The sequence below is a fragment of the Lepisma saccharinum genome, chromosome 8, assembly GCF_977018435.1.
Source record: "Lepisma saccharinum chromosome 8, izLepSacc3.1, whole genome shotgun sequence".
Lineage (NCBI taxonomy): Eukaryota > Metazoa > Arthropoda > Insecta > Zygentoma > Lepismatidae > Lepisma > Lepisma saccharinum.
In genome coordinates this window covers 84,888,223-84,914,593 of record NC_139236.1, presented here as the reverse complement: position 1 = coordinate 84,914,593, position 26,371 = coordinate 84,888,223, and the positions used below count along the sequence as shown (strand labels likewise).

Sequence of the window (26,371 nt, the reverse complement as noted above, 5' to 3'; positions counted from 1 at the left end):
GTGGTCTTCCGCTGGTTGAAATCTCATCCAATTCGGTCCATTGGTTTAGAAGTTGCATTTTTCTTGTTATTCCCATAAGAATGCATGTAAATCCGAATTCGGGCGAAAAACGGTGGTTGAGCAAGCTAGTGCTGGCTAAGACAGTCGCTAGACACCTGTATTCGCGACGGATATTAATATTACCAATTGCAATTAATTCCTACTAACGGGCAATTAGATTAATTACTTGTCACTCAATATTTGACCGTTATAAAGTTGTTTCACAAAGTTCAGTTCTCTTCGTGAAAAGCGTGAATTTTGAAACGCCCCATTTCAGTGTTGCCATACACATGACTGGAAACTTACCTAGAAGTTCTGGCGATATGTTGTACCTCTGGCCGACATTGTTGATGGTGGCTCTGAAATATCCTTCCGCTGCTCCGTGGACGAGACCGACGACGGAGAGGAAGATCACGAACACCCTGTGGTTAGCATACTTCTCCAGCCGCTGAATGGTGCAGCATTTGCTCAATCCGCAGTCAACTTCTGCGGTCTTTATCACAGGCGCGTGGAACTGGGCACTTTCTTCTCCCGAGTCCATTCGTAGAACTGACAATGGTCTTAATTTCATCATTTTGGCCTCAAAGTTCAAGAACGTGGCCGCCACCTGAAAGAAATACATTTTATATAAATAGACTGGCAGCATGTTGTTGAAAATTCAAATTTCAGACATATTGCTATTCGCGATTAAAATTATCCGATATGCCATCTGGTGGGATTTTCCGGAACTGCTCTATGTAGGATACGGTGTTGTGTTGATGTCTCAAAGCATGGGAGTAGGTAGTAAATAGGGCTCCCGGAACAGGCTGTCACGTACACAAACTGCGTTGCTTTTCTTTGAAATAAAGGACCATAGATGGCAGCATGCAAGAGGAACAACGGTTATAAAAGATGCTGCATAAATAAGTTTGGAAAGTGGGTAAGAGATGGCACCACTCAGGAGAACTTATATGATTGTAAATAGAGACAACGGAAAGAGCAGATGTGATGAAATAACGATTGTATATATTAATACTAATTATAAGAAAATAAATAAGTAAGTTTAAAATAATAACAGGATATAAATAAGGAGAAAAGGGGAATTATCATTCAATAATGACATAAGCGATTAATATACAAAAGTAAAGAAGTCGAATTGCAATTTCGATTTTGTGTGTATTACAGTTCCCACGAACTGAGAGTTTCGTGCGGCTTTTGGGTTGTTTTCCCCAGGTGTAGCGCCATTTCACGGCAGCACCCAAGCACTTTTGGAGGCGCATACATTGTAGCTCCAAGTTAAGGTTAGCGCCGGCCAGGCGGCGATCTTTAACTAACCCCTTTCTCTTTGTTTGTTTGGGAGATCGGTTTTATTAATATTTCCATCAATTTGAGAAGATTGATAAAGAAAAGAAAGAAGAAAAAATACACAATATGTATTAATTACAAGAAGAAGCAGCCGTACCGATTATAAGAAGAACAATCATTATAAGAAGAAGCCTTATTAATTGCAAGAAGAAGGTAATTTAATTATTAAATACAAGGAGAAGAAGATTTATTAATTATAAGAAGAAGACGCCACACTGATTATAAGACGAAGAGGCTATAAGAAGAAGACGCCATATTAATTATAAGAAGAAGATGCCATACTGATTATAAGAAGAAGAGGCCATAAGAAGAAGATGCCATATTGATTATAAGAAGAAGAAGCTCGAAGAAGATTGGTTAGAATTAATAAAAAATAAAATAGAAGAAAATTACTGTATGAAAATACTTCAAAAGATATTTAATATTTGTACATAATTAATCAAGAATATAGTACGAATTGTACCCTCAGTAGTGGGTTAAATCTGTTGTTTCTTTCCATATATTTGTAGCGTTAGTAACCCTGATCTGTGCCCAGAGGTATCTCATTGTCTCTCCCCTGTGCTAAGCTGGTAGATGCTCACGCGAGGGACGTGGCATTGATTAATGGCGCCCAACGTGGGGCTCGATACAGACCAGACGTTGAAATAACGCGAAGAATAAGAATTTGGAAAGATAAGTAAAGCAAAAATGGAAGAAGGAAAATATATATGTTGTGGTGAAGAAGGAAATAAGGAATAAATAATGCAGTGTAAGATATGTGAAGAAAGGAAACATTGGTTATGTGAACGAATCCGGAAAGAAAAATATGAGAAGATATGTGAAAGGGTAGAAGGATATGAATGCAAGGAATGCAGGTAAGGAAAGCTAAAGGAAAGGAAGGAAAGAAAGAACAAAATATGATGGAGATGTTGATGAAAATGATGATGGAAATAAAAGAAAGTCAAGATCACAACAGCAGAAGGTTGGAAGCGAAGATAGAAGAAAACAGCAAAGAAGTTAAAGAAAGGTTGGAAGAGAAAATAGAAGAAAACAGCAAAGAAGTTAAAGAAAGGTTGGAAGAAAATAATCGCAAAATAGAAGAGATGGCAGAAGTATGTGAAGAAAATAGGAAAGCATTTGAGAGAAAGATAGAAGAAATGATAAGGATGGCAGATGAGAGACATGAAGAAACTAATAGAAAGATCGAAAAAGAAGCTTCAAGAGTGAATGAAGAATGCCAGCAGAGGAGTACAGGTTTAGAAAACAAAATTTTGGTAAATAAGAAGCAGATAGATATTAACATCTCCAAAATAGATGAAGTAGAAAACAGAGTAGTAGAAATGAAAATTGTGACAGAAGAAACAACAGTAAAAGAAACTTTGAAATTCAGAGAAATGATAATTAGAGAACGACAAGAAGTTAGGGAAGAATTAGAGGAGAGTAACAAGAAAATACAAACCCTCGAAAGTAAGATCGACAAAGGAAAGAAAGAGAATAAAGTTCAATGGAGAGGAATAATCCCTAAAATAGAGGATATGAGAATACAAGATAAGCCAATAGGTTTCAATCGAGAAGGAAATGATGGAAAAGAAGTGTACGAAAAGATCAGAATAAAAAGGGAAAGTAGTAGCGACGAATCGACTACAGAAGAGGAAATAAAGCATAAAAGGAATCATCAGAGGAAGAAAAGGAAATGGAAAAGTAGTGAAGAAGGGAGCGACAATGGAAGATGGTTGGACAAAGTAAACGGAAGTAATTTGGAAGAGGGAAAATATAAGACAAGAATCCCTAAGACTAATGAATTACAACACTTGCCCAAGTTTAATGGAAATATATCTGACAAGTGTCCACGGAAATTCCTGAAGGAACTAACAACTAACGTGAAGCTAATGAGAATACCAGGCAATACTGGACCTAATCGAAGTATGTTTTGAAAAGTCTGCGGTAGGCTGGTATCAGTTAAATCAGCACAAGTTTGGAACATTCGAAGAGTTTAGTAAAAGATTTTTGGAATATTATTGTAGTGAGGAAATTAGGGAAAGGCAATTGGAGACATTGAAAAGAAAATATATAGATTGGTCCAAGGTTGAGAGTTTGGAAGCACACACATGGGAAACGTTAAGGAGCTTCAGAAATTTGAATGAAAAATGGAGTAAGGAAGAGTTGGTTAGACAAATGATACAAACACTACCAATATGGACGCAAAGAGCGGTGGCTGTAGTAAAGATAAGGAAGGTGGAAGATTTGATAGACTACCTCAGAACAGATGACATGCTGAAAAAGACTCAAAGGTCATGGGATAAGGAAAAGGAAGGTAGATATTATCCTAAGAGGCATTATCCTGAAGAGGAACAACGTCCAGAGCAGAAATTCCGGAAACAAGAATTCGGGATTAGAAACATAGAAGTCAGAAATGCATATAGAGGCAGAGGAAGAGGATTCTTAGAAGATAACGGAAACGGCAGAAGGCGAAATAATGTTCAGGAAGAGCAAAGAAATTATGATAGAAGGAATATAGGACAATGGAGAGGAAACCGCGGATATAGAGGAAGAAATGATTATTGGGAAAATGTGAATCAAAGAAACTCAGAACGAAGGATGGAGATAGAAGAAAGGCAACCTAGAGGAAACAATTACAACGAGAGGAACGAGAGGGGAAATTCTGAGTTAAATGAAGAGCGAAGAGAAGCAGTGGAATTAGTTAGAAGCCAAGTGCAGAACGAAGTAGGAAATGCTGGATGGCAGCAGATAAATGAAGAGTCGAGGAATGTGGAATCGATCGAGAGGCTAAACTTGTAGAGCTCTCGCAGCAACTCCCAGGTGTGAGAGCAAAGGAAAATGATGAATATATGAAGGGAGAACATAAGATAAATGAAGAAGGAATTTTGAAGTTATTTTTAATTGGAGAGCCGAGTTTTGAAAACTTAAAACCTGGAAGATCATTGTATGTGGAAGCAGAAATAATAACAATTAAGGTTAAATGCTTGATCGATTGTGGGAGCGTTGTTGAAGTAATGAGCTATAAATGTTGGCAAAGAATTAAATAAAAAATACCCCCATGCAAAATTAGACGCTCTTGAAAAGGACAAAGTCAGATTAGTTATGGCTGCGGGAAATGAAGAATACAAGATTCAGGACACGGTACGCATCATGATGAGCATCAGAGGAGCTCATTTCGAAGTAAAATTTATGGTGATAAAGGGTTTGAGGTGTGATATAATCCTAGGAGTACCTTTCTTAGAAAATTACAATGGGCACATACATATAAAAGAAAAACGGCTAAATCTAGAATCAATGGAGAACATGAAAGTAGATATCCCTATGGAGGATGAAATAAAAGGTTCCGAGAGCGAAATAGGCATTGGGAAGCAAAGTCTTGTATATCATAAACATGATGCAGTGTATAAGAAGAAAGACTACGATGATATAATTGAAAATGAATATGCAAAAGAGGTCGAAATAGAGGACCATAAATACAATGCATCGAAAGAAGAAATACAAGCTAAAGTGGATGAGTGTCATTGGATCTCAGAAAATGAAAAAGAAAATTTAAGATATATTTTGTTGAGACATAGGGGAATATTTAGCCAACGCCCAGGAGTGACGGATGTCCACCTATAGGATTGAGGTAGACACAGCGAGTCCAATAGTGTCAAAGCAATATCCTATACCCTTTGCAAAGAGAGAAGCTGTAGAAAAGGAATTGAAGAAATGGCTAAGTTGGAAGATAATAGAGAACTCCAATAGCGTACACGTAAGCCCAATGCACGTGGTAGATAAACCGGACGGAGGTGTGAGGCCCGTACTGGATTTAAGAGAGCTAAATAAACATGTTCTACTTCCCAGAAATCAAGTAGAAAGAATAAATGAATTACTACACACTTTTTCAGGCAGCATATACTTCACATCATTTGATATGACTTTGGGATACTTTCAGGTAGAAATAGAAGAAGAGTCTAGAAAATATACAGCGTTTCGATATGGATCAAGGTTATTTCAATTTAGAAGGCTTCCATATGGTTTAAATTCATCAGTATCAGCTTTTATGACGACTCTAAATAGAATATTTAGCATAGAAACAAGAGAATGGCTTGCTATATATGTGGATGATATGTGTATACATACAAAAGATTGGGAGACACACATAGAAAAAATAGATTGGGTATTAAGTAAATTGGCAGAAGCAGGATTAACTGTCAAATTGGAAAAATGCTCTTTGCAAGGAAAGAAATACGTTTCCTAGGTCATGTGGTATCTGGAGGTGAAATAAAGATGTGCCCAGACAAAAATGACGCTATAAGCAAGTTCCCAAGACCAAACACAAGGAAACAACTTCAAAGATTCCTGGGAGTATGTAATTGGCGATCAAAATTTATATATAATTTCGCAAGCAAAGCCAAGCCATTATACGAACTTCTAAGAAAACATATATAATGGAAATGGGAAGGAGACGAAGAGGAGGCTTTCCAAAGACTTAAGCAAGACCTTATACAAGCGCCAGCCATAAGCCAACCTGCTTTTGGGAAAATGTTCTTTTTAGGCACAGATGCATCGAACATTGGATTGGGATCATACCTATTTCAGAAAAACGAATCCAATGAAGATAATGTAATACATTATGCTAGGAGAAGCTTGAAGAACTTTGAAAGAGCATATACTATAAGTGAGCTAGAGTGTTTGGCGATAATATTTGGAATAGAAAAGTTCTCTGCATATCTGAAAGGCAGAAGATTCAAGGTGGTATGTGATCACAAGAGTCTAGTTTGGCTAAATTCTGCAAGACAGTGGAATGCAAGGCTTACGAGATGGGATATTACTGCAACAGTACAGTTTTGATGTTATAGATATAAAAGGAAAGGAAAACCATGTTGCAGATACTCTAAGTAGAGCACCTTTAAAGAGAAATCAGTTCAGTTGAGTTGAGTTGGTGTTTTAAGTCCACTTTATGCACAGTAAGGCTAATCGGGACTGGACCTACAGTTTAAAGTGGGATCCGAACCACTTGTGCCTCCACCGGGTATCGAACCCGGGACCCCTTCATTACAAGGCGGCGACGCTACCACTGCGCCATCGGGGAGGCCCTAAAGAGAAATCAGGAACCAGAGGAAGTGATTAGGCTAGAAATCAACGCTATCGCTGAGGAAGAAGTAAATGGTATTAAAGAAGAGAAAATTTAGATAATGTAAAAAGATATAATTGTACGGAAGACGTTAAACAAATGTTGAACGGTACATATGAGAAGTGAATATTAAGAATGGATGTTGAAGAAAATTTTTCCTTGCATACGAATCTTCTCAGAAGGAAAAATTTTACCCAGAGAAGGGGAATTTTGTGTCACGTACACAAACTGCGTTGCTTTTCTTTGAAATAAAGGACCATAGATGGCAGCATGCAAGAGGAACAACGGTTATAAAAGATGCTGCATAAATAAGTTTGGAAAGTGGGTAAGAGATGGCACCACCCAGGAGAACTTATATGATTGTAAATAGAGACAACGGAAAGAGCAGATATGATGAAATAACGATTGTATATATTAATACTAATTATAAGAAAATAAATAAGTAAGTTTAAAATAATAACAGGATATAAATAAGGAGAAAAGGGGAATTATCATTCAATAATGACATAAGCGATTAATATACAAAAGTAAAGAAGTCGAATTGCAATTTCGATTTTGTGTCTATTACAGTTCCCACGAACTGAGAGTTTCGTGCGGCTTTTGGGTTGTTTTCCCCAGGTGTAGCGCCATTTCACGGCAGCACCCAAGCACTTTTGGAGGAGCATACATTGTAGCTCCAAGTTAAGGTTAGCGCCGGCCAGGCGGCGATCTTTAACTAACCCCTTTCTCTTTGTTTGTTTGGGAGATCGGTTTTATTAATATTTCCATCAATTTGAAAAGATTGATAAAGAAAAGAAAGAAGAAAAAATACACAATATGTATTAATTACAAGAAGAAGCAGCCGTAGCGATGATAAGAAGAAGAATCATTATAAGAAGAAGCCTTATTAATTGCAAGAAGAAGGTAATTTAATTATTAAATACAAGGAGAAGAAGATTTATTAATTATAAGAAGAAGATGCCACACTGATTATAAGACGAAGAGGCTATAAGAAGAAGACGCCATATTAATTATAAGAAGAAGATGCCATACTGATTATAAGAAGAAGAGGCCATAAGAAGAAGATGCCATATTGATTATAAGAAGAAGAAGCTCGAGGAAGATTGGTTAGAATTAATAAAAAATAAAATAGAAGAAAATTACTGTATGAAAATACTTCAAAAGATATTTAATATTTGTACATAATTAATCAAGAATATAGTACGAATTGTACCCTCAGTAGTGGGTTAAATCTGTTGTTTCTTTCCATATATTTGTAGCGTTAGTAACCCTGATCTGTGCCCAGAGGTATCTCATTGTCTCTCCCCTGTGCTAAGCTGGTAGATACTCACGCGAGGGACGTGGCAAGGCCTCAAATTTGACTACGCTGGACCCTGCTTTTGACCTTCGGATTTGCTGTTTCCCTCGCGCGAGGCTGATTTTACTCATTTTTGTGAGCAAATTCAAGCGAATCGCCCGGTTCAACAACACGTCTCAACTCGTCCCGACTTGGGACCAGGCCCAGCCTCTATATGTTGTAGTAGATGTCGGGGAGGGTGTCGTTCTAATTGCGAACAGTCCTAATTGCGAACACTTGCTGCCTGAACAGAATATATTCGAAGGACTGTGTCCTAATCGCGAACACATTTTTCTGACCTGGGACCTACAAGTTTCTCTCCCACTTACCGAGTCTATTTAACTATTTTTATTTTATTTTAAAGGGACCCAGTTTCAGACTTGAGACTGATCAGTGTTTTGTTGGATCATAGAAAATTTGGCATGATTAAAGTAGTCGCTAAAGTATATATAATTTAATAATAAAAGTGTGGCCTATTTTTTTTTACCTTGGATGGATTTACAAAGCAGAAGACCGCCATAAGTCAATCAGGTTGGCTATTGTTGTTAGTCAAACCAGCTGTCACTACCTTATCTGTTTTTGAAAACGGTTTTTCAGTTTCATGTGTTCGAAATTAGGACAAGAAATTATATCTCACTTTTATGTGTTCGCAACTAGGACGATTTAGGCGTTGTTCGCAATTAGGACTGTTCGCAATTAGGACACAACCATCGGGGAGGGGTCCTGGCCGTAGCCTTTTATGATGGTTTTGACGAGGCCCAGCCTCTATATGTTGTAGTAGAAGATGTCGGGAAGGGGCCCTCGTGGGCCCTTCTTATGTTCGGGAGCAACATCCTCGGTACGAATCTTGCTTTTGGTGCGAGGGCCCAGACGCTACATGTCACAGACAGGGGAAGATAACGGGGAGGGGCCCTAGCTGTAGGCTACCACTACTAAGTTTTTTTTTTTTAATCGTGGGGGGCCCTTCTTATGTTCGGGGGCCAGATCCTCGGTACGAGGGCCCTGACTCGTTATGTAGTAGTAGGGGAGACCGGGCTCAAATGTAACACGGGTCAATTGTAACAGTCGCGATTGTGGGTTTGTTTTAATTGACTTGAATGCCGGCAGATGGCTGAAGTAGCCGGAGAGACAGAGTGAACAAAGCCACGAAGGACCGTTATAGGCTGTGTAGGAGCGAAAACGTGTTTTTGTGCCACAAACGTAAAAAAAAAAAAACTTTTCAGATTTTTCATTGTCTTGAGATTCATGAAGGTGATTGTTAGCATTCCAGAATACCAGCACACGTGCATTTGTATCCTGTTTCAGCTCACGTAAAAGTAAGTAGAAGTTCTTCTTTTTTGTTTAAAATTAGTTTCGCTTTTCTTTCAATATGGCGTTGCTGGGTCAATTATAACACACCGAGCGGGGACGGTTGTAACATGTTACAATTGCCCCCATATACACTCACGTTGTGTGCTAAATTGTTTTCCTTTGTAGTTCCCTCCAACAATTTAATTACATATTATGTATTTGTTTGTTTCAGTATGACGCGTAATCGTGAAAGACGAACGGACCGAGGGACACCCCAAGAAGTGATGGAAGCTGCTGCTTCTGCTGTTGTAGACAATGACCAATCAGCGAGGAGTGCCGCTAAGGATTTCGAACTTTGCCATGTCTCTCTCGACAGGTTTTGTAATAAGAAACGCGAAAACAAGAATCCAAAAACTAGATACAATCCTCATAACCGTGTCTTCCAATCGCATGAAGAGGAAATATTGACAGATTATGTGAAGAGAGCTGCTGATTTATATTATAGACTCTCCACCAAGGATCTGAGGCGGCTGGCCTGTCAGTGCGCCGTTCGCTACAGTTTAAATTTTCCGAAGAACTTGAGTGACAATGAGATGGCTGGTGTTGACTGGCTGAGTGCATTTTTGAAGAGGAATCCGTCCCCGTTCCTTCGCCGACCGGAAGCAACAAGTCTTTCCAGAGCAATGAACTTCAATCGAAGAAATAAACATTTTTTTTGATAATATGTCAAATTCCTAGACGAGCATAAATTCGAGCCACACAATGTCTACAACGTAGACGAGACGAGAGTCCATACAGTGCAAACTCCGACCAAAATAATTGCTTCAATAGGTTTGCACCTTTCCCAGGGCAGATTTTGAAAAAAAAAAAATGCCAAAACGAAAAACAGGAAGAAACAGACGAAGAACTGCAGTGTTAACAGATACACCACAGAAAGACGCGTTAGAATAAGAAAGTAGAAACCGCTCCATGAAGACATCTGGTGGCGATGTAAAGAAACAAGTCAAACGGAAACTATTGCTACAGAAAAAAAGAGAACACGGTTGGATCATCATCATCATCAGAAGAAGATTGTTATTGCCTCGTTTGTCTTGACAGCTACAGAAACAGCCGTCCTAAAGAGCAGTGGGTTCAGTGCATTACTTGCAATGAATGGGCTCATGTTCGATGCACTAAAGGTGAAATTAATTTTAAGTGTCCAAACTGTTTCTCAGACTAAAATGTAAGTTAGTCTGTTCATAATCTGAGAACAATTTATGAATGTATGTATGTTGTATTTTATGTATGATAGCCCACTATACTCGCCAATTATTTTAATTTATTATGAGTTTCACAATTGTCCCCATTAGTGGGGTCAATTGTAACAGTACACCCTTCCGCACTTATTTGCATATTTCACACATATCATGGATCATAAATATGTTTTGTGTGTGTACAATGATTGGCGAAGAGTGAATGGATGGTTTCCAATAAAAATCCGTGATTAATTATTGCAAATTTTGTTACATTTGACCCCGGTCTCCCCCTACAAGACGAGGGGGGGTTTCTTTACGATATTTTTATTATGAGCCCCCTTTGCCCAAGTACAGGAGAAGAAAAGGTAAAGCGTATTAGAGATTGAGCGAACTAGCTGAAAGAATGTGGCATGTTAGAAACATTGTGATGTGAAGGGGGCCCTTTACCAAGCCTTCTGGCAAAGAGGCGCATAACATGTTCGAGCCTGAGTGAATCGGTTAGAAAGAAATTTGTATGTGGTCAGGGAGTAAGTTCTTTTGTTTTTAAGTTAAGTGTGAAGCTGTGGAGGGTCTCCCAACTGTTACGATCACCCTCTACCCAACCTGACATGGAATGTGGATGAGGGATCGAGCTTCCCTTTTGCAATGTGAATTAACGTCACTCTCTATAGTTCGAAGGGTTAAAGTAAATAATGCTCGCCTAAGCATACAGAGGTCAGGGAAAGGGGCAGATAGTTGAGGTGGGAATAACACTATAGTACTCCCCTGGAATCCCCTCTGTATTTAGATTAAGTGTACTACAATGTTCAATTTACAATTCCTGCGAGAAAATATATTTTTTTTAACTTACACATGATGAAAATAGGGTAAAATCTTATCTGTCTGTTGTTTCTCTCGGTCTGGAAAATTTGTATGTCCAATGTAGTTTTCTTTCTATTAGCCTACTCTCAATCTGCCCCTTTGAAATAAATTTTTTAAAAAATCGTGTGATTACATTAGATTACACGAAGGGAGTTTATCACCAGGAGTTTCTGACACACAGGTGTTTTGTGACGTTCCTGAATAGAGTGAGAAAACGCCTCTTCCGCTTGCATCGTTGTATCGTGTATCCGACTGCGGAACATTATAGAGTTAACGACAACTTTCGGGACTGACGTGGAAAGAGAATCTTCCCGAATGTATTCCGCTAAGCTATATAACGAACGTGTGCTTTCGGTCGAACCACAGTGTGAAGTGAATGCTTGTGAGTAGCTACTGGTTATTACATAGTTAGTGCTTCGTGTAGGAAAAGCCCCAAAGATAAAAATAAGATAAGTCTGTTTAATTTTATACTATTGATGGGAAATATTTGGTAAACTTTCCGTATCCGGAAAACGGATTTTTTAAAAATTTACAGGAGAAATTACTTACCGAATGCACTTTCTTTAGACTTGTGGAAGTTCGGGGAAGTGTTTTCTCGCATCGTTCATTAAATTGTGCCGGTAAATCATGTATTTTTCGATATAAATATGTGACCAATGCACGAGAGCTATTGCATCCATTTCCTTCCAGCCGGATGTTGCCTGTGTGTAATGACGTAATCCCGGTTAAGCCCGGTCAGTGTTTCCAAACACGTGTTTTTGTAACTGAAGAAGGTACGTTTCCGCAAATGGTTCGTGGGGCTATGTGTCAATGGTTCGTGAGGCTGTGTGTCAATGGTTTGTGGGGCTATGCGAGAATGGTGTGTGGGGCTACGCATTTTTTTCTAAACCAATTTTTAACTATTGTAACCTAAACGTGACCCAACCTAACCTAACCTTACCGGAAATGGTTCGTGGGGCTATGCGTCACTGGTTTGTGGGGCTACGTAGATATTTTTGGATGGAGTGGGGTGGAAACACTGCATGCCGACTACGGTAGTGAAACTGTGACCGCCATTTTGCGTGATACCGAAAGGAAGAAGAAACGAACAAAACTTACTTCATACGTCGAAAATATAGATTATTTCCGTGAAAAAAGCGAAATGCCACTTTCAGCAATGTTTCTCAATGCAGAATACTTAAGTAGGAATATGGAAAGTGACATAAATAGAGTTTCAGGCGTTTTCCGGATACGGAAAGTTTACTAAATATTTAAACAACCGAGTCTTCCTCTTTTTCTCTCCCTTACATTTTTATTATCTGCTGCGAGCATAGTGGTAACGTCGTTGTGTTACAGTCGAAGGATTCACAGGGTTTGCTATCGCCATTGGATATGCAAATGTGCTTATTTATACTGTTCGTAGACATTTTTGTTCGGGCTGTTAGCAACAATCAGGGTTTTTCAAAAGGTGTTATAAAACAAAGAAGCAAATTTTGACTTGGCAGTTTTTTACATGTGTATTATACTCGAAAAGAAGTAACTCTCTATGAGGCCTTCAGCCATTGATATAGTAGAAGATTCGTATATGAGTATGTAAAAATAGTAGTTACTCAGTGTTACAGAAACGAATACAATTTATACTTACAAGTAAAGGTAAAGTGAGTGTTCACTGTGCATTTAGCACCGTGTCATCAATGCACATTTAAGGTATGTTGGGGTAGGGCTCTACATATTTTCGATGTAGGACATTTTGGAGGTGATGTGATCAGTACTATGCTCCGGCCGCTTTTACCCCCCACCGGTTTTGATTGATTAATTGAATTGGTGTTTTAAGTCTACTTTATGCACAGTAAGGCTAATTGGGACTGGACCACTATGTGGCCCGGATATTGAACCCGGGACATCTTGATTACAAGGTAACAACGCTACCACTACGCTATCGGGTGTGCCCTGTAGTCGCTTTATGCGAGAACAAAGCCGGAAAAAAAATTCCGACCTTAGATCGCCCACCCTGGGTCTCCTGCGTTGCAGTTAGACTAGAATCAAATCAGGCTGGAATTTCGCTTGAAACGCAGTGCAATTTTTAAACAGGGAAAAGTTGTGACTGCATAATTTTAACAAATGTATTATTTTACAGGTGTGAAAAAACAGTGTTATATATATATCATATCACAACGAGGCCGAAAATGGAGGGAGGGGGTAGGGGACTGGGCTTCCCTATAGTTTCTTTGGTTTGGTAATTTGATTGAATTGTTGTTTTACGTCCACTTTATGCACAAAAAGGCTAATCGGGGCTGGACCTACAGTTTAAAGTGGGATCCGAACCACTATGTGCCTTCGCCGGGTATCGAACCCCGGGACTCTTGATTATAAGGCAACGACACCCCCACTGCACCATCAGGAAGGCCCACAGTTCCTTGTTTGTCTTCCCCTATGGGAGAGCCATGTATAACTTCCAACATATTACATAAATTTGCACACAACAGGTTGGAAAATTATGCAGGATTCTGCTCTGAAATAGACAGAATCAATAACGTGGGGCTATCACTCAGTTTCAATGTTTTTCTTGTGCTTGAGACAGGGGGCGACAGGGTGGACACTTGGAATGGCAAAATCGATCTTGCCTGCATGAAATTGTATTTGGGCCTTCTTTTTATGTAAATGTATGAGTGAAGATATTACACTTCTATAAAAGATTATTGGAATAAGTATTCTAATCCGAATATAACAATCAAATTCTGACAAAATTATATGTAAAGTATTATGTTGTATAATTACATAATCATTGTAGTGCAGTGAATTTTGTCCAGCAAACAAAGTTCGATGTAGCCTGATATAGAATGTTTTTGTTTGTCAAAGTTAGTTAATGTATTTGCAATTTCTTCAAAGGTTAATATTAAGTTGCAACTTAAAAAGAAAAAACTTTACCCCCCTCTCTGCAAAGAGAAAGAAATTAGTATTTATGTTTTACTTAGCTTCGTCCCCCCCCAAAAAAAAAATTGAGTTGAATTCAATGACAACCATCAATATGGTTGACATCCGCTTGGAAAACATCAATGTGGTTTGCTTCCTTTTGAGCCTAACCCGCTTCTATCATGACCAGCCTACCTTATTTACTTGTTATAAGAGGGCGTTAAAAAGGCTTTGAATCATTCTCTAGGCTTTTTTTTATGTGTATTTGTTAACATGAGATTTGTAGATCCGGCACTGATAGTCATACATTCGAGAAGGGGTTTGTTACGTATCCAATAGGATCAAATAATGTAAATAGTTTGCCAAAGAGGAATACAGATGGCAGCACAAGGCTTGCAGGATTACGAATTAGCATAATATCTGTGAATAACTTCATAAATAAGAACAAAGCAAATTGGAAACATGAAAAACAAAAGAATCTATTATAAGAAGACAAAGAATAAATATAAAAGAAATAAATTAATGTATATACTCGATAAATCAAACTAGTGATCATATGTAAATTAATCAGAAAACTAAGGAAGTCAAAGCATTGATACAAATTTGTGTCTGAACAGATCTTGAATCTGTCTGATTTGATTTACCTTTTCAATAGTGGCGGCGCGTTCCAGTCGATGCCCCACAGCACTCTTGGTTACGCGTGTCAGTCGTTTGGCACCAACTACACTCTAGGTTGGACATATTTAGTGTTGGCGCGTTCCAATCGCAGCCTGAAGGGAGGAAATTAGTATAGTTCCCAAAGCCTAAAGGAAAAAAACTGTAAGAAGGATAAAGGAATTTCCAAATCGTAGAAAAAACGGAAATAGAAGGAAATTAAGAAGAAAGTCCATAACCAAACTATCCACCAAGAAGGAAGTCCAGATCCAGACCATCCATTAAGAAGGAAGTCTAGATCCAGATCGTCCATTAAGAAGGAAGTTCAGATCCAGATATTCCAGTGAGAAGTAAGTTCAGATCCAGACCGTCCATTAAGAAGGAAGTCCATATAGAAGAATATACAAATCGAGAAAGAAAATAATAAGAAGCAGACTGAGATGAAAATTGACGGTAAATGAAAATTACAGAAGAGTGTAGCTTATCATGTAAATATTCTGATTCCATGTATCCTGTGTTTGTGAATATTATATACGTATAAAGGTCTCCATTGGAAGACAACCTGTCTGGTTTCGTTGTCTACAAAGAACCCTACCCTGTAGATATTCTAGCTGAGGTTTAAAATTAAGATTTATGTACCTTGCACCAAATGGAGGTGGCATAATAATTGGCGACCAACTTTTGGGGCTAGAGAATTAGGAACCAGACAGCGAAGAGAGAAAGAATAATTGAAAATGGAGAATAAGGATAAAGATGGAAATGAGAACGTAGAAGATACGATGAAGGATGATGGGGAGAAAAATGAAACTTTCAGCTGTTGTGAAGAGGAAGGAAACGAGGAAAAAATTATTGTTTGTACAACATGTAAGAAAATGAGACACTGGATGTGCGAAGGAATAAGAAACGAAAAATATATATCAATAAGCGAAACGGAAGAAGGCTACATATGTAAGAACTGCAAGAAAGAAAAGTTGAAAGAAAAACAAAAGAAGACTGGAGAAATGAATATAATAGAATTGTTTCAAAGAATGTCAATGCACATGGAAACCAACGCCCAAAGGTAGAAGAGAATAACAGAGAATTAAAAGAGAAACTTGATGAGAATAGAAAGGTAGAAGAAAGTAATAGGAAGATAGAAGAAAAGTTCGAAGAAAGTAATAAGAAACTAAAAGATATGAGAGAAGAAGGAAGAAGAGAAAGTAAAGAAATGTACATAAGAATAGCTAATGCCTGTGAAGAAAACAAAAACGTCTTGGAAATGAGAATGAATGAAACAAACCTGATGATCGAAGATGAAGTGGCAAAACTCAGAAAGGAATGTAAACAACATCTCGAAGAAGTCCATGAAAAATTGGAATGGTACCAATAAGAAAACAATCAGTTTGGAAAGGAAAACCGTGGAAAATAAATGCCAGAAAGGAGTGGTAACTTTTAAAATTGATGAAGTAGAAAACAAGATAGGGAAGACGATGTTGATACTAGAAAAGGAGAGTTTCGATATAAATAATAGAATTGAAAAGGAAGTGTTGAGATTTAGATAGGGAAACACACGACAGAGTTGCGAAGTCCAGGACGAATTGGAAGCAAACAATAAGAAAACACTCCATCTTGAGAAGAAAATTGTCGACAATGTCTCCAAACTAAATGTAATTGCAGCTAAACTAAACAAAAGGGAAAAGGAAATAGATAAAATGGCGAACGAAAGAAGGGAACAATTGAACGATACAGCTTTCAGAACAAATAAAATAGAAAAGAAAGTGGAAGAAATGGTGGAGAAGCTAGGAAAGTTATTGACTCAAGAAAAGGTGGCGAGACTTAGTTTTCAAAACAGTGACCAAGATGAGACTCATTTCGAGAAAGTGATAAAGGATGAGATTTCCAGCAATGAATCTACAACAGAAGAAGAGGAGGAATATAAAGAGCCCAAACAACGAAGGAAAGAAAATGGAAGAGCAGTGAAGTTGGAAGCAATAACGAAAGATTCTTAGATATATTAGATAAGGAATACCAAGGGAGTTAAAAGTATAAAACTAGGATACCTAGACCCCAAGAATTACAGTAACTACCAAAGTTTAACGGGAGAAGTGCCCAAAGAAATTCCTGAAGGAACTCGCTACAAACGTCCGACTTATGAGGATTCCAGAACACATAATCCTAAGCCTCATAGAAACATGTTTCGAGCAGTCTGCAGCAGGATGGTATCAACTAAATCAGCACAAGTTTATTTATTTGTTTATTTATTTATTTATTTACTGCCCTCAACAGAGTTCAATTAAAGCCGGCAGAAAAAAACAAAGAAAACAATTCAAACATACATCAACCGATAATACAAGTAATCAATAACATAATCAATAATGAAATTAATCAATCTGGACCTTTCTCTTGTCTTTCACCATACATGAACAAAGACTTGTGCAATAATTACAGACATAAAATATCTATAGATATATAATTGTAGAATGCAATGGAAAATAATGGGGAAAGTAGTGATACCGGAATGATTACAGTGTATTTTTGTCATAATTCTGATTCAATCATTTTTTTTATAGTTTGAATGGCAATGACAAATCTAAGGCCTGGTTATTCATTGAAAGCTTATTATACAAATCACACATTCTACTTAATGGGCTGCTTTTATATTTCTCAGCTTTGAGAATTTTCGGAATCAGTAAGTTTCGCCCACGTAAATTACTTTTTCTCGTATTGAATTGTAGTTGACTGAGGAAATAACTATTGTCTAATATACCGTTTACAGTTTTATATAAGTATAAGTGATACAGAATATTCCGCCTATTACAAAGGCTCTTAAAATTAAATTCATGCTGCAAATTTTGATATGGTACATTATATTGTACTGGGTTATTATATTTTATATAATATAAATACCTCAAACATTTCTTCTGTGTTCTCTCCACGGCATTTTCATGCGATTTTTAGATTGGTGACCAGATAATAGAAGCATAGTGTTGTATATGGTTGTTATACAGTTTATACTTCTGAAATTCTTAGTATTTCTAATAACAAAGCCTCGTATTTTGTATGCGTTATTAACAGCATGTGAGATATGCTGTTTGAACGTCAAGGAAGAATCAATAAGAGTACCAAAGTCTTTTACTACGTACACCCGAGGAAGTAATTGACCATTTACAGAGTATGTATAATGAATAGTATTTCTCTTATTTGTTAACTGCATAAAGCAACACTTCTTTATATTAAAACTAAGTTCATTTATACAACTCCACTCATATAATGCATTTAGATCTTCTTGAAGTTTTAATGTACTCGTATCTTCTACACTAGTAATTTTTTTATATAATTTTACATCATCAGCGTAAATAAGGCATTTTGAATACTTAACATAAGATGGCAAACCATTTATAAACAACATAAATAATAGAGGCCCGAGATTTGATCCTTGGGGCACACCAGAGTTCACATAATACTCACGAAATATTGATTCTTTATATGTTACATATTGCTTTCTTCCCTGAAGATATGATTTGAATAAGTTTATTAAATTGATTGTGAACCCAATTGTAGGAAAGGTTTGCGTCATCATAATTAGATTAAATATTAAACACAGAGGCGTTTTAAGCACTTCAGCGCACCCTTTAAGTAAATATGGAGGGATTCCACCAGGCTTTTTGGGTTTTAATTTTTTTATTGCCTCCCAGTATTCCGGTTCAGTAATTTTGTAGCTTGAGAGTGAATTAGATACGCATAATTCCATTTGCTCTGTTACATCATACGTGCTTGGAAACTCAGAATAGATAGATTTAAAGTAACAAGCAAAGTTATCGACCATACCTTGGTTTGTTTCTATTACATTATCCATATATGTCATACTTTGCTTTGAATAAGTATATCTACCTTTTCTGGTTTTTACGTAATTCCAAAATAATTTACTATTATTCTCAATACTTTCTTCGATTTCTCTTAGGTACATATTATATGCCTTATCCATGAGTGGCTCAGTCGGTAACGCGTCTGACTACCATGCTCAAGGTCCCGGGTTCGATCCCCGGCCGGTTCAAATCCGGGAACTTTTCTAACGGTGGAAGCGGCCCCGGCGCCTACCCAGCGTCGAATAACATGGGTACCTGGGGGAAACCCTGGGGGGGTAAAGGCGGTCAGGGGCGTGATGCTGATCACATCACCCCCACTCACGACCGGATCAAGAAAGTGTGGGGCGTTACTATGCACAGGGGAACACTTTACCTTTTTCCATGAGTGTTTTTACTTTTTTACAAGTATATTTATATTTAATTCTACTGTCGCTATCGTATTTCAAGCGCCTTCTATGTCGTTCTTTAAGTTTAAGTGTTTCAATGATCTCTCGGGTAAACCAACAAGGATATTTATTATTTGCATAATTTTCTTTGTTGGTACTGTAAGATAAATATTGAATTAATATTGTCATTAAAGAACTTTACATCATCATGTACATTATTCATACTACTAATAGGTGCCCAGTTTACATCACGTAACATTTCGTAAATTCCAAGAAAGTTTGCCTTTCTAAAATTCAACAATCTGACTGGGTTATTTTCTATAATATTTGTTGATTTTGCAAAATGTAGAATTATTACTAATGCTGGGTGGTGTGCATCTTCCTTAACAAGAGGGAGTTCATCTCTGTTAATAGTAACATCATCATACACGTTAGCTAAGATTAAATCCAGTGTAATATCATTATGCTTTTGTATGTTGTTTAATGAGCGTAAGCCATATAGACTCAAAAATGTATCGCCCTGTAACACGGTCCACCTAATTGGAGATTGTAACTTGAATCAGAGATTTTTGGCAGATTAAAATCACCAAAAATAATAATGTTGGCATTATGAAATTCATTATAATTCTCAAACAAATTATAAAAATGCATATAATTATCAATCGTTGAGGAAGGAGTAAAATACACAGCTAATATATAGTATACCTTATTTCTTAAATTCATTCTCACACATAAGACATCGAAATTATCATCTAAAATAACATTCCTGGATGTTATGTTTTGCCTAACTGCTATTATTACTCCACCTCCTCTATTTCGGTTTTTGTTATCGTGACGATATATTTTATAATTATCACTAAACAAGCCACTACTAAAGACACCTTCATGTAACCAGGTTTCTGTAATAATAACTATGTCATAGTTATTTTCAATATTGTTTACATAGAATTCTTGAGTCTTTGTGTTAAGCCCCCTTACATTTTGATAATAAACTGTTATGTTATCAATAGTCGTCATCTAGAAGTAATTAGTGGTAATGACATCAATTTAAGTTAGATACATCTTCAAGTGTTCTCAATATATATACATTTTTCTCTCTCTCATTCTTTCGCAGTTTAATAGTGCCTGAATTATCCACCAATAGGTAAGCGAAATTTCTTTTGCCTTTAAGTTTCCTAGCTTGACCATAAATATTCCTTCTATACGGGGTAAGATTCTGATTAACATATACCATCTCATTGCTTTCTAAACCTAAATGAATACAATTTAAATTTGCCTTCCAGAAACCTATCCCTGTCTGCACGCCTTACAAATTTAACAATTATACCTCCTGCTTTTTGAATCGGTAGTTTTCTTAACCTATGACACACATCTATCATATCATTTGTCATCTCAATATCCAATGCCCTTCCCGCACATTTTACAATTTCATACGAGTCTTCATTTCTCTTCTCCGGAATACAATAGATTTCAAGCATGTTTCTTCTTCAATATTGATCGAGATCATCGAGTTGTTGCTGAGTTTCCTTCAGTTATTTTTTCAAGAGAAGATTCTCCTCCTTCAGTTCCTAAATTTGTGCTAGACAAGCACTGATACTCTCAGATTGTTTCTTCATTAAGTTCGCATTCTCGTCCAGTTTCTCATGTGCCAGGTTTAGGGATTTTCCCAGCTCACGTTCAGTCTCCTCATTACTCTCTCTCAAATTCTCTACTTCTGTCTTTAAATTCCGTAACATGTTGTAAACATCTGATATTGATGGAGTTGATGAATGCGAAGGTAGTGGCATGATATTATCTTGCAAGCTACTCCTCCTCGTATATTCTACATCAGTTTCCTTTAGACCAACACATTTTATGTGAAAGCAATTGCAACAGTCACAACAATGTATTTTTGATGTTCAGAAATTTCAAGGAATTTAGCAGAAAATTCTTGAATTATTACCGTAGTGAGGACATAAAATAAAGGCAGTTAGAAGCTTTAAAGAGGAAATATGTAGATTGGTCCAAAATACATAGCCTAGAATAACACACATGGGAGACGTTAAGGAGTTTTAAACATCTGAAGGAAGGATGCAGCGAAGAAGAACTGGTTAAACAAACTGTACTAACATTGCCTTTGAGAATACAGAGAGCTATAGCGGCAGCAAAGATAAAACAAGTAGACGACTTGATAGATTACCTGAGGACTGAAGACATATTGAGTAGAACACAGAACTCGTGGGACAAAGAAAGGAACGAGAGAGAAGGGAGACCTTATGGGAAGAGACAGCATATAGAAGATGACCGTCATCAGGAGCCTAAGTTTCGAAGGCAGGAACTTGGTGTGAGGCATGTGGGAATAAACAACCCACAACAAGATAGAGAAAGAAGAAATTCAGGAGGAAATGACAATAACTATGAAAGGAATCAGGAGTTTGCAGAATAGAGGACAGATAGAAGATATCGAAGCTCATGGAGAAATTACAGAGGTCGTAATAACTTTAGACGATATGGCAGAGGAGGAAATCCAAGATGGAGAAATGAGCGAGATGAGAGTCAATACCAGGGACATATCTCGAATGAAGAAGATGAAAGACGAAATGCACCATTGGAAGAAGAAAGAAACGAAGCAATAGAGCTGACGAGGAATTATTTTAATGACGAGAGAAGGTTCTGAGAAAGATTTCAGGAGGAAGATCGCCGAAACCCACAAGATAGAATGTAGTAATATCGTCAAACTGTAAATAGAAGTAATCTATATGTAAATGTTTGTAAATAGAAGAAATTATAGTTAATCAAAGGATGTATTATAGATAAAACAGAGATTTCGTTCAAAGAAGAAACAATAAGTTTAGAAGTTAAATAGAGGCCAAAAGATTATTCAGATAAGAGAATCACAAGCTCACTTGAAAATATCAGACAAGGATAAGAATAAGATTAGTCATTGCTGTAGAAAAGGGAACGTAATATCATAGGAACTGTTGATGGGAATATGAATCTCCAAGGAATAAGCTTCACTGACGACTCACCCTTACCAAAAAGCTGAATGGGTAATGCCAATGGTGGAACAACGTTTTGAGAGAAGTAAGCTGGACATGATCTACATTAACGAAAGGAAGGCGAGAAGACAATTAATGTAAATGAATAAGCTATGTGTTCATATGAAAAATAAATTGTGAAGCGGAAAAATGGAAAAATGCATTAAAAATTAAAATTTTGTGTATAAGACGAAGAGTAACATATAAGTTATAGAAATGAATAGTGAAAATGAAAGATAATTATAATGCATATGCCAATGATACATGAGATGAAGATGATGAACGCAACAATGTCCCCAAAGTAGAGACAGAAGAAGCAAATAATGTGCTATTGAAACGTAGAAATTCATTTATTAAGAGCATATACCTCCCTAATGTATGTTCGTCATGTACAGAAAAGAGACTCATATTTGCCGATAAGAAAAGAGTTGAGTGTTACAGAAATATATAGAAATAGAGCATTTTAGGAAAGAGAAAAGAGTAACGACATGCGAGTTCCTGAAAAGAAAGCAAAGAAATAGAAGCCAAACGAAGATGATGCGAATGCTAAATAGCGTTTGTGAAAGGAGAGCTGTGTATACATGGGGAGTTTTGTGAATCCAATGTAAAGATTGATGAAGATCGAGGAATAGATGAAGAACAGATGAAATTTAGAATGAAGATTTAAATATAGATGTACGTACGTATAAATTAGAAAGAAGAAAAAATTCTATCTTCATATATTAAGATAAAAAATTTATGGCAAAGGAGGGGAATATTGTGTTACGTACCCAATAGGACCAAATAATGTAAATAGTTTGCCAAAGAGGACTAGAGATGGCAGCACCAGGCGTGCAAGATTAAGAATTAGCATAATATATGTGAATAACTTTATAAATAAGAACAAAGCAAATTGGAAACATGAAAAACAATAGAATCTATTATAAGAAGACAAAGAATAAATATAACAAAAATAAATTAATGTATATACTCGATAAATCAAACTAGTGATCATATGTAAATTGATCAGAAAACTAAGGAAGTCAAAGCACTGATACAAATTTGTGTCTTTGAACAGATCTGGAATGTGTCTGATTTAATTTACCTTTCCAATAGTGACGGCGCGTTCCCGTCGATGACCCCACAGCACAATTGGTTGCGTGTTTCAGCCGTGGCACCTACTTGGATGCGCGTGTCAGTCGTTTGGCACCAAGTTACTAGGTTACACATATTTAGTGTTGGTGCGTTCCGATCGCAGCCTCAAGGGAGGAAATTAGTATAGTTCTCAAAGCCTAAAGGAAAAAGCTGTAAGAAGGATAAAGAATTTCCTAATTGTAGAAAAAATGAAAATAGAAGGAAATTAAGAAGAAAGTCCACAACCAAACTATCCACCAAGAAGGAAGTCCAGATCCAGACCGTCCATTAAGAAGGAAGTCAAGATCCAAACCGTCCATTAAGAAGGAAGTCCAGATCCAGACCGTACATTAAGAAGGAAATCCAAATCCAGACCGTCCATTAAGAAGGAAGTCCAGATCCAGAAAAATTATTAAGAAGGAAGTCCAGATCCAGATTTCCATTAATATGGAAGCCCAGATCCAGACCGTCCATTAAGAAGGAAGTCCATATAGAAGAAAATTCAAATCGAGAAGAGAAATAATAAAAAGCATATTGAGATGAAAATTGACGGTAAATGAAAATTACAGAAGAATATAGCTTATCATGTAAATATTCTGATTCCATGTATCCTGTGTTCGAATAATATATACGTTTAAACGTCTTCATTGGAAGGCATCCTGTCTGGTTTCGTCGTCTACAAAGAACCCTGCCCTGTAGATATTCTAGCTGAGGTTAAAAATTAAGATTTATGTACCTTTGGATGTTGCAGGTTGTAATAATATTATACATGCTGGCAATAGTTTCGATGCCTACTTTTAATTTGTTCAGAAACAGCAAATATACATATGTATATTTTTATATCTACTTGCAGACTCTGACATGGTCACGCATCAATAAACTCTATTGCGAGTTTCATCACCATCACCCCCGTAAAAATTTCAATATGAATAAGACATAGCAGAAATTTTTGCAATGGCGTGGCAAGCTGGTCCCTCTGGTACTATTCCAAGAGAAGCTACGAAGCGTTGTGTTAACTGTGAGAAGCCGAATACCATCTCCATTACGGCAAGGCATTTGAAGAAATGTCGCCAGTTGCGAGAAAGCGCCGATGCTCCAAGCAGCAACCAAGCACGCAACAAGTTTGAAGACACTGCTCTGAACAACACTTTGCTTAGTCGCAAGTTTACATCGGAGGGTAAGGCAAGCCATCGTTGACGAGCTGCACAAACCTGCACGTCGCAACTACGAACGCTTACCGGTGGTCACCAAGAGAATCGACGATCTATGGCAGGCGGACCTCGTCTAAATGAGCAGTGGTAACTCGAAAAATTTGCACAAAGTCAACAAGGGTCACAAGTACCTCCTGACCGTCATAGACACCTTTTCCAAATTCAAGTGGGCCCTACCGTTGAAAGCCAAGACGGGGCGTGCGTCGCGAAAGCCTTCGACTCGATCTTCCGGCAATCCGGCAGACGGCCTCATTTCCTGCAGACAAACGGGAAGGAATTCCACAACTGGATCTTACGAGAGTTAATGCAAAAGAACGACGTCCGACACTACTAGACGTTCAGCGACCTGAAAGCCAGCATTGTGGAACGCTTCAATCGGACGTTGAAAGCTCGCATGTAGAGACGATTCAACCATCAGGGTAACTACAAGTGGGTCGACGTGTTACAGGAAGTCGTAAACAACTACAACAACTCGGTGCTTTTCACGATACGCATGAAGCCTGCGGACGTCGACAAATCCGACGAGGCACGTTTGATCTCCACAGTTTACTGTCTCAAGTACCGACCTACGACCAAGATACCGAAATACAAAATAGGAGACCAGTTGAGGATCAGCAAGTTCAAGAGCACGTTCGAGAAGGGTTTCACCAGAAACTGGAGCACGGAACTTTTCATCGTGGTTCGAGTCATGCCGGGAACGAGGAAGGATGTTCGCAACGAAATCTTGAAAGGGAGATTCTACGATGAGGAGCTCTCAAAGACGAAACATCGGGACGCGTACCTCATCGAGAAGGTCCTGCGCAGGAAAGGTAAGAAGCTGCTGGTCAAATGGCTGGGACACGAGGGCCCCTCCCCGACAACTTCTACTACAACATATAGAGGCTGGGCCTCGTCCCAAGACGGGACGAGTTGAGACGTGTTTTTGAACCGGGCGATTCGCTTGAATTTGCCTCGCGCGAGGGAAACAGCATTCAATCCGAAGGTCAAAAGCAGGGTCCAACGTAGTCAAATTTGAGGCCTGTTCCAGAAGCCCTATTTACTACCTACTCATGGGAAATGTATTCGAAAGAGTAACGTCTACTGTACAGTTTTTCGCTCCAAATCGTTTTGTGGGTCAGGACAAGTGAAAAAGGTTACATGTATTTCCACCCCTTGGAATCAACAAAATGAAATTTGTAAATAAATCAGGGAAAACAGAATTGTTTGACAGAAGATTGGCATGGACTGATAACATTAAAATGCGGTAAGGAACAATTAAGTGCGAGGATGAAAATAGTTTGAGAATTAATTAATGTCTGTTTTAATCGCGAATACTTACGAGAAACCGTCCCCGGGAGTCAGCCAAGTCCTGTCTGGTTCGAGTCAGTGTTGCCATGTCAAGGAAAGTTTCCCTCTGTGCAGGGAAATTCATATAAAATTTTAGATGAAAAGGGAGAAAGGTAAATTTCCACTTTTGGCTAATCGCAGCGATAAGGATGAAGATAATGAGATAACATTGTTGACGGGACATTCACAAGGAACACTCAATCATGCCAGGCCGGGAATCGAATCGGGAACTTCGGTGTAGAGATCCGGCCAAATAACCTGCCTATAGTTAAGTTTCGGGCATCCAAACGGAGATTCTCACTGTCATAGTACACCCGTCGTCATTGCTGTTCTATTGTTATAATTTAAATTGCTTTCCTCTACTTTTTTCTACTGATTGTGACAATGATTGTAAATGATGACATCATCGACCACCTGCCTAATTCTGGATTCATACAGAGAATTGTTTAGGTGACGTAAAGGTTTCTGGTTATTCGATAAGTAAAATAATTTATCTTTGATTTAACATTCGACCATCCTGATCCGTCTACTAATCCTACTCTACCAAAAGTACCCAAAATGTTTGGTAGAGTAAGATTATTTTGGTAACATCTGCGATTGATATGCATTAGAAGCTTCGATTCAAGTCGTAACTTCCCATTGCACCTATCAACAAGTGAAAAGATGACGACATCACAACAAAACACCTATCGCTAACCCTCCTGTTCCCGCTAGGCTGGCTAGC

General features: G+C 37.8%; 2 protein-coding genes across 4 annotated transcripts in view; one reads left to right on the top strand and one right to left on the bottom strand.

The window, feature by feature from the left end:
- Nucleotides 1-26,371, bottom strand: part of LOC145991609 (solute carrier organic anion transporter family member 74D-like) — an 81,040-nt gene that overhangs the window by 34,919 nt on the left and 19,750 nt on the right. For 2 of the 3 annotated variants that reach the window (XM_083127671.1, XM_083127673.1), the window contains exon 2: nt 346-646. In XM_083127671.1, coding sequence (XP_082983797.1) covers nt 346-613 — 268 coding nt within the window. In that variant the 5' untranslated portion in view covers nt 614-646. Of the gene's footprint in view, nt 1-345; nt 647-14,739; nt 14,863-26,371 lie in introns of those variants that run through there. The other variant, XM_083127672.1, reaches the window with a different exon arrangement.
- Nucleotides 24,815-25,234, top strand: LOC145991879 (uncharacterized). The gene has a single exon (XM_083127914.1). It carries the CDS (start codon nt 24,815-24,817, stop codon nt 25,232-25,234), a length of 420 nt encoding a protein of 139 aa, XP_082984040.1.

Coding starts and splice junctions, on each gene's coding strand:
- LOC145991879 (XM_083127914.1), top strand. CDS start 24,815: ATGAAGCCTGCGGACGTCGACAAATCCGACGAGGCACGTTTGATCTCC.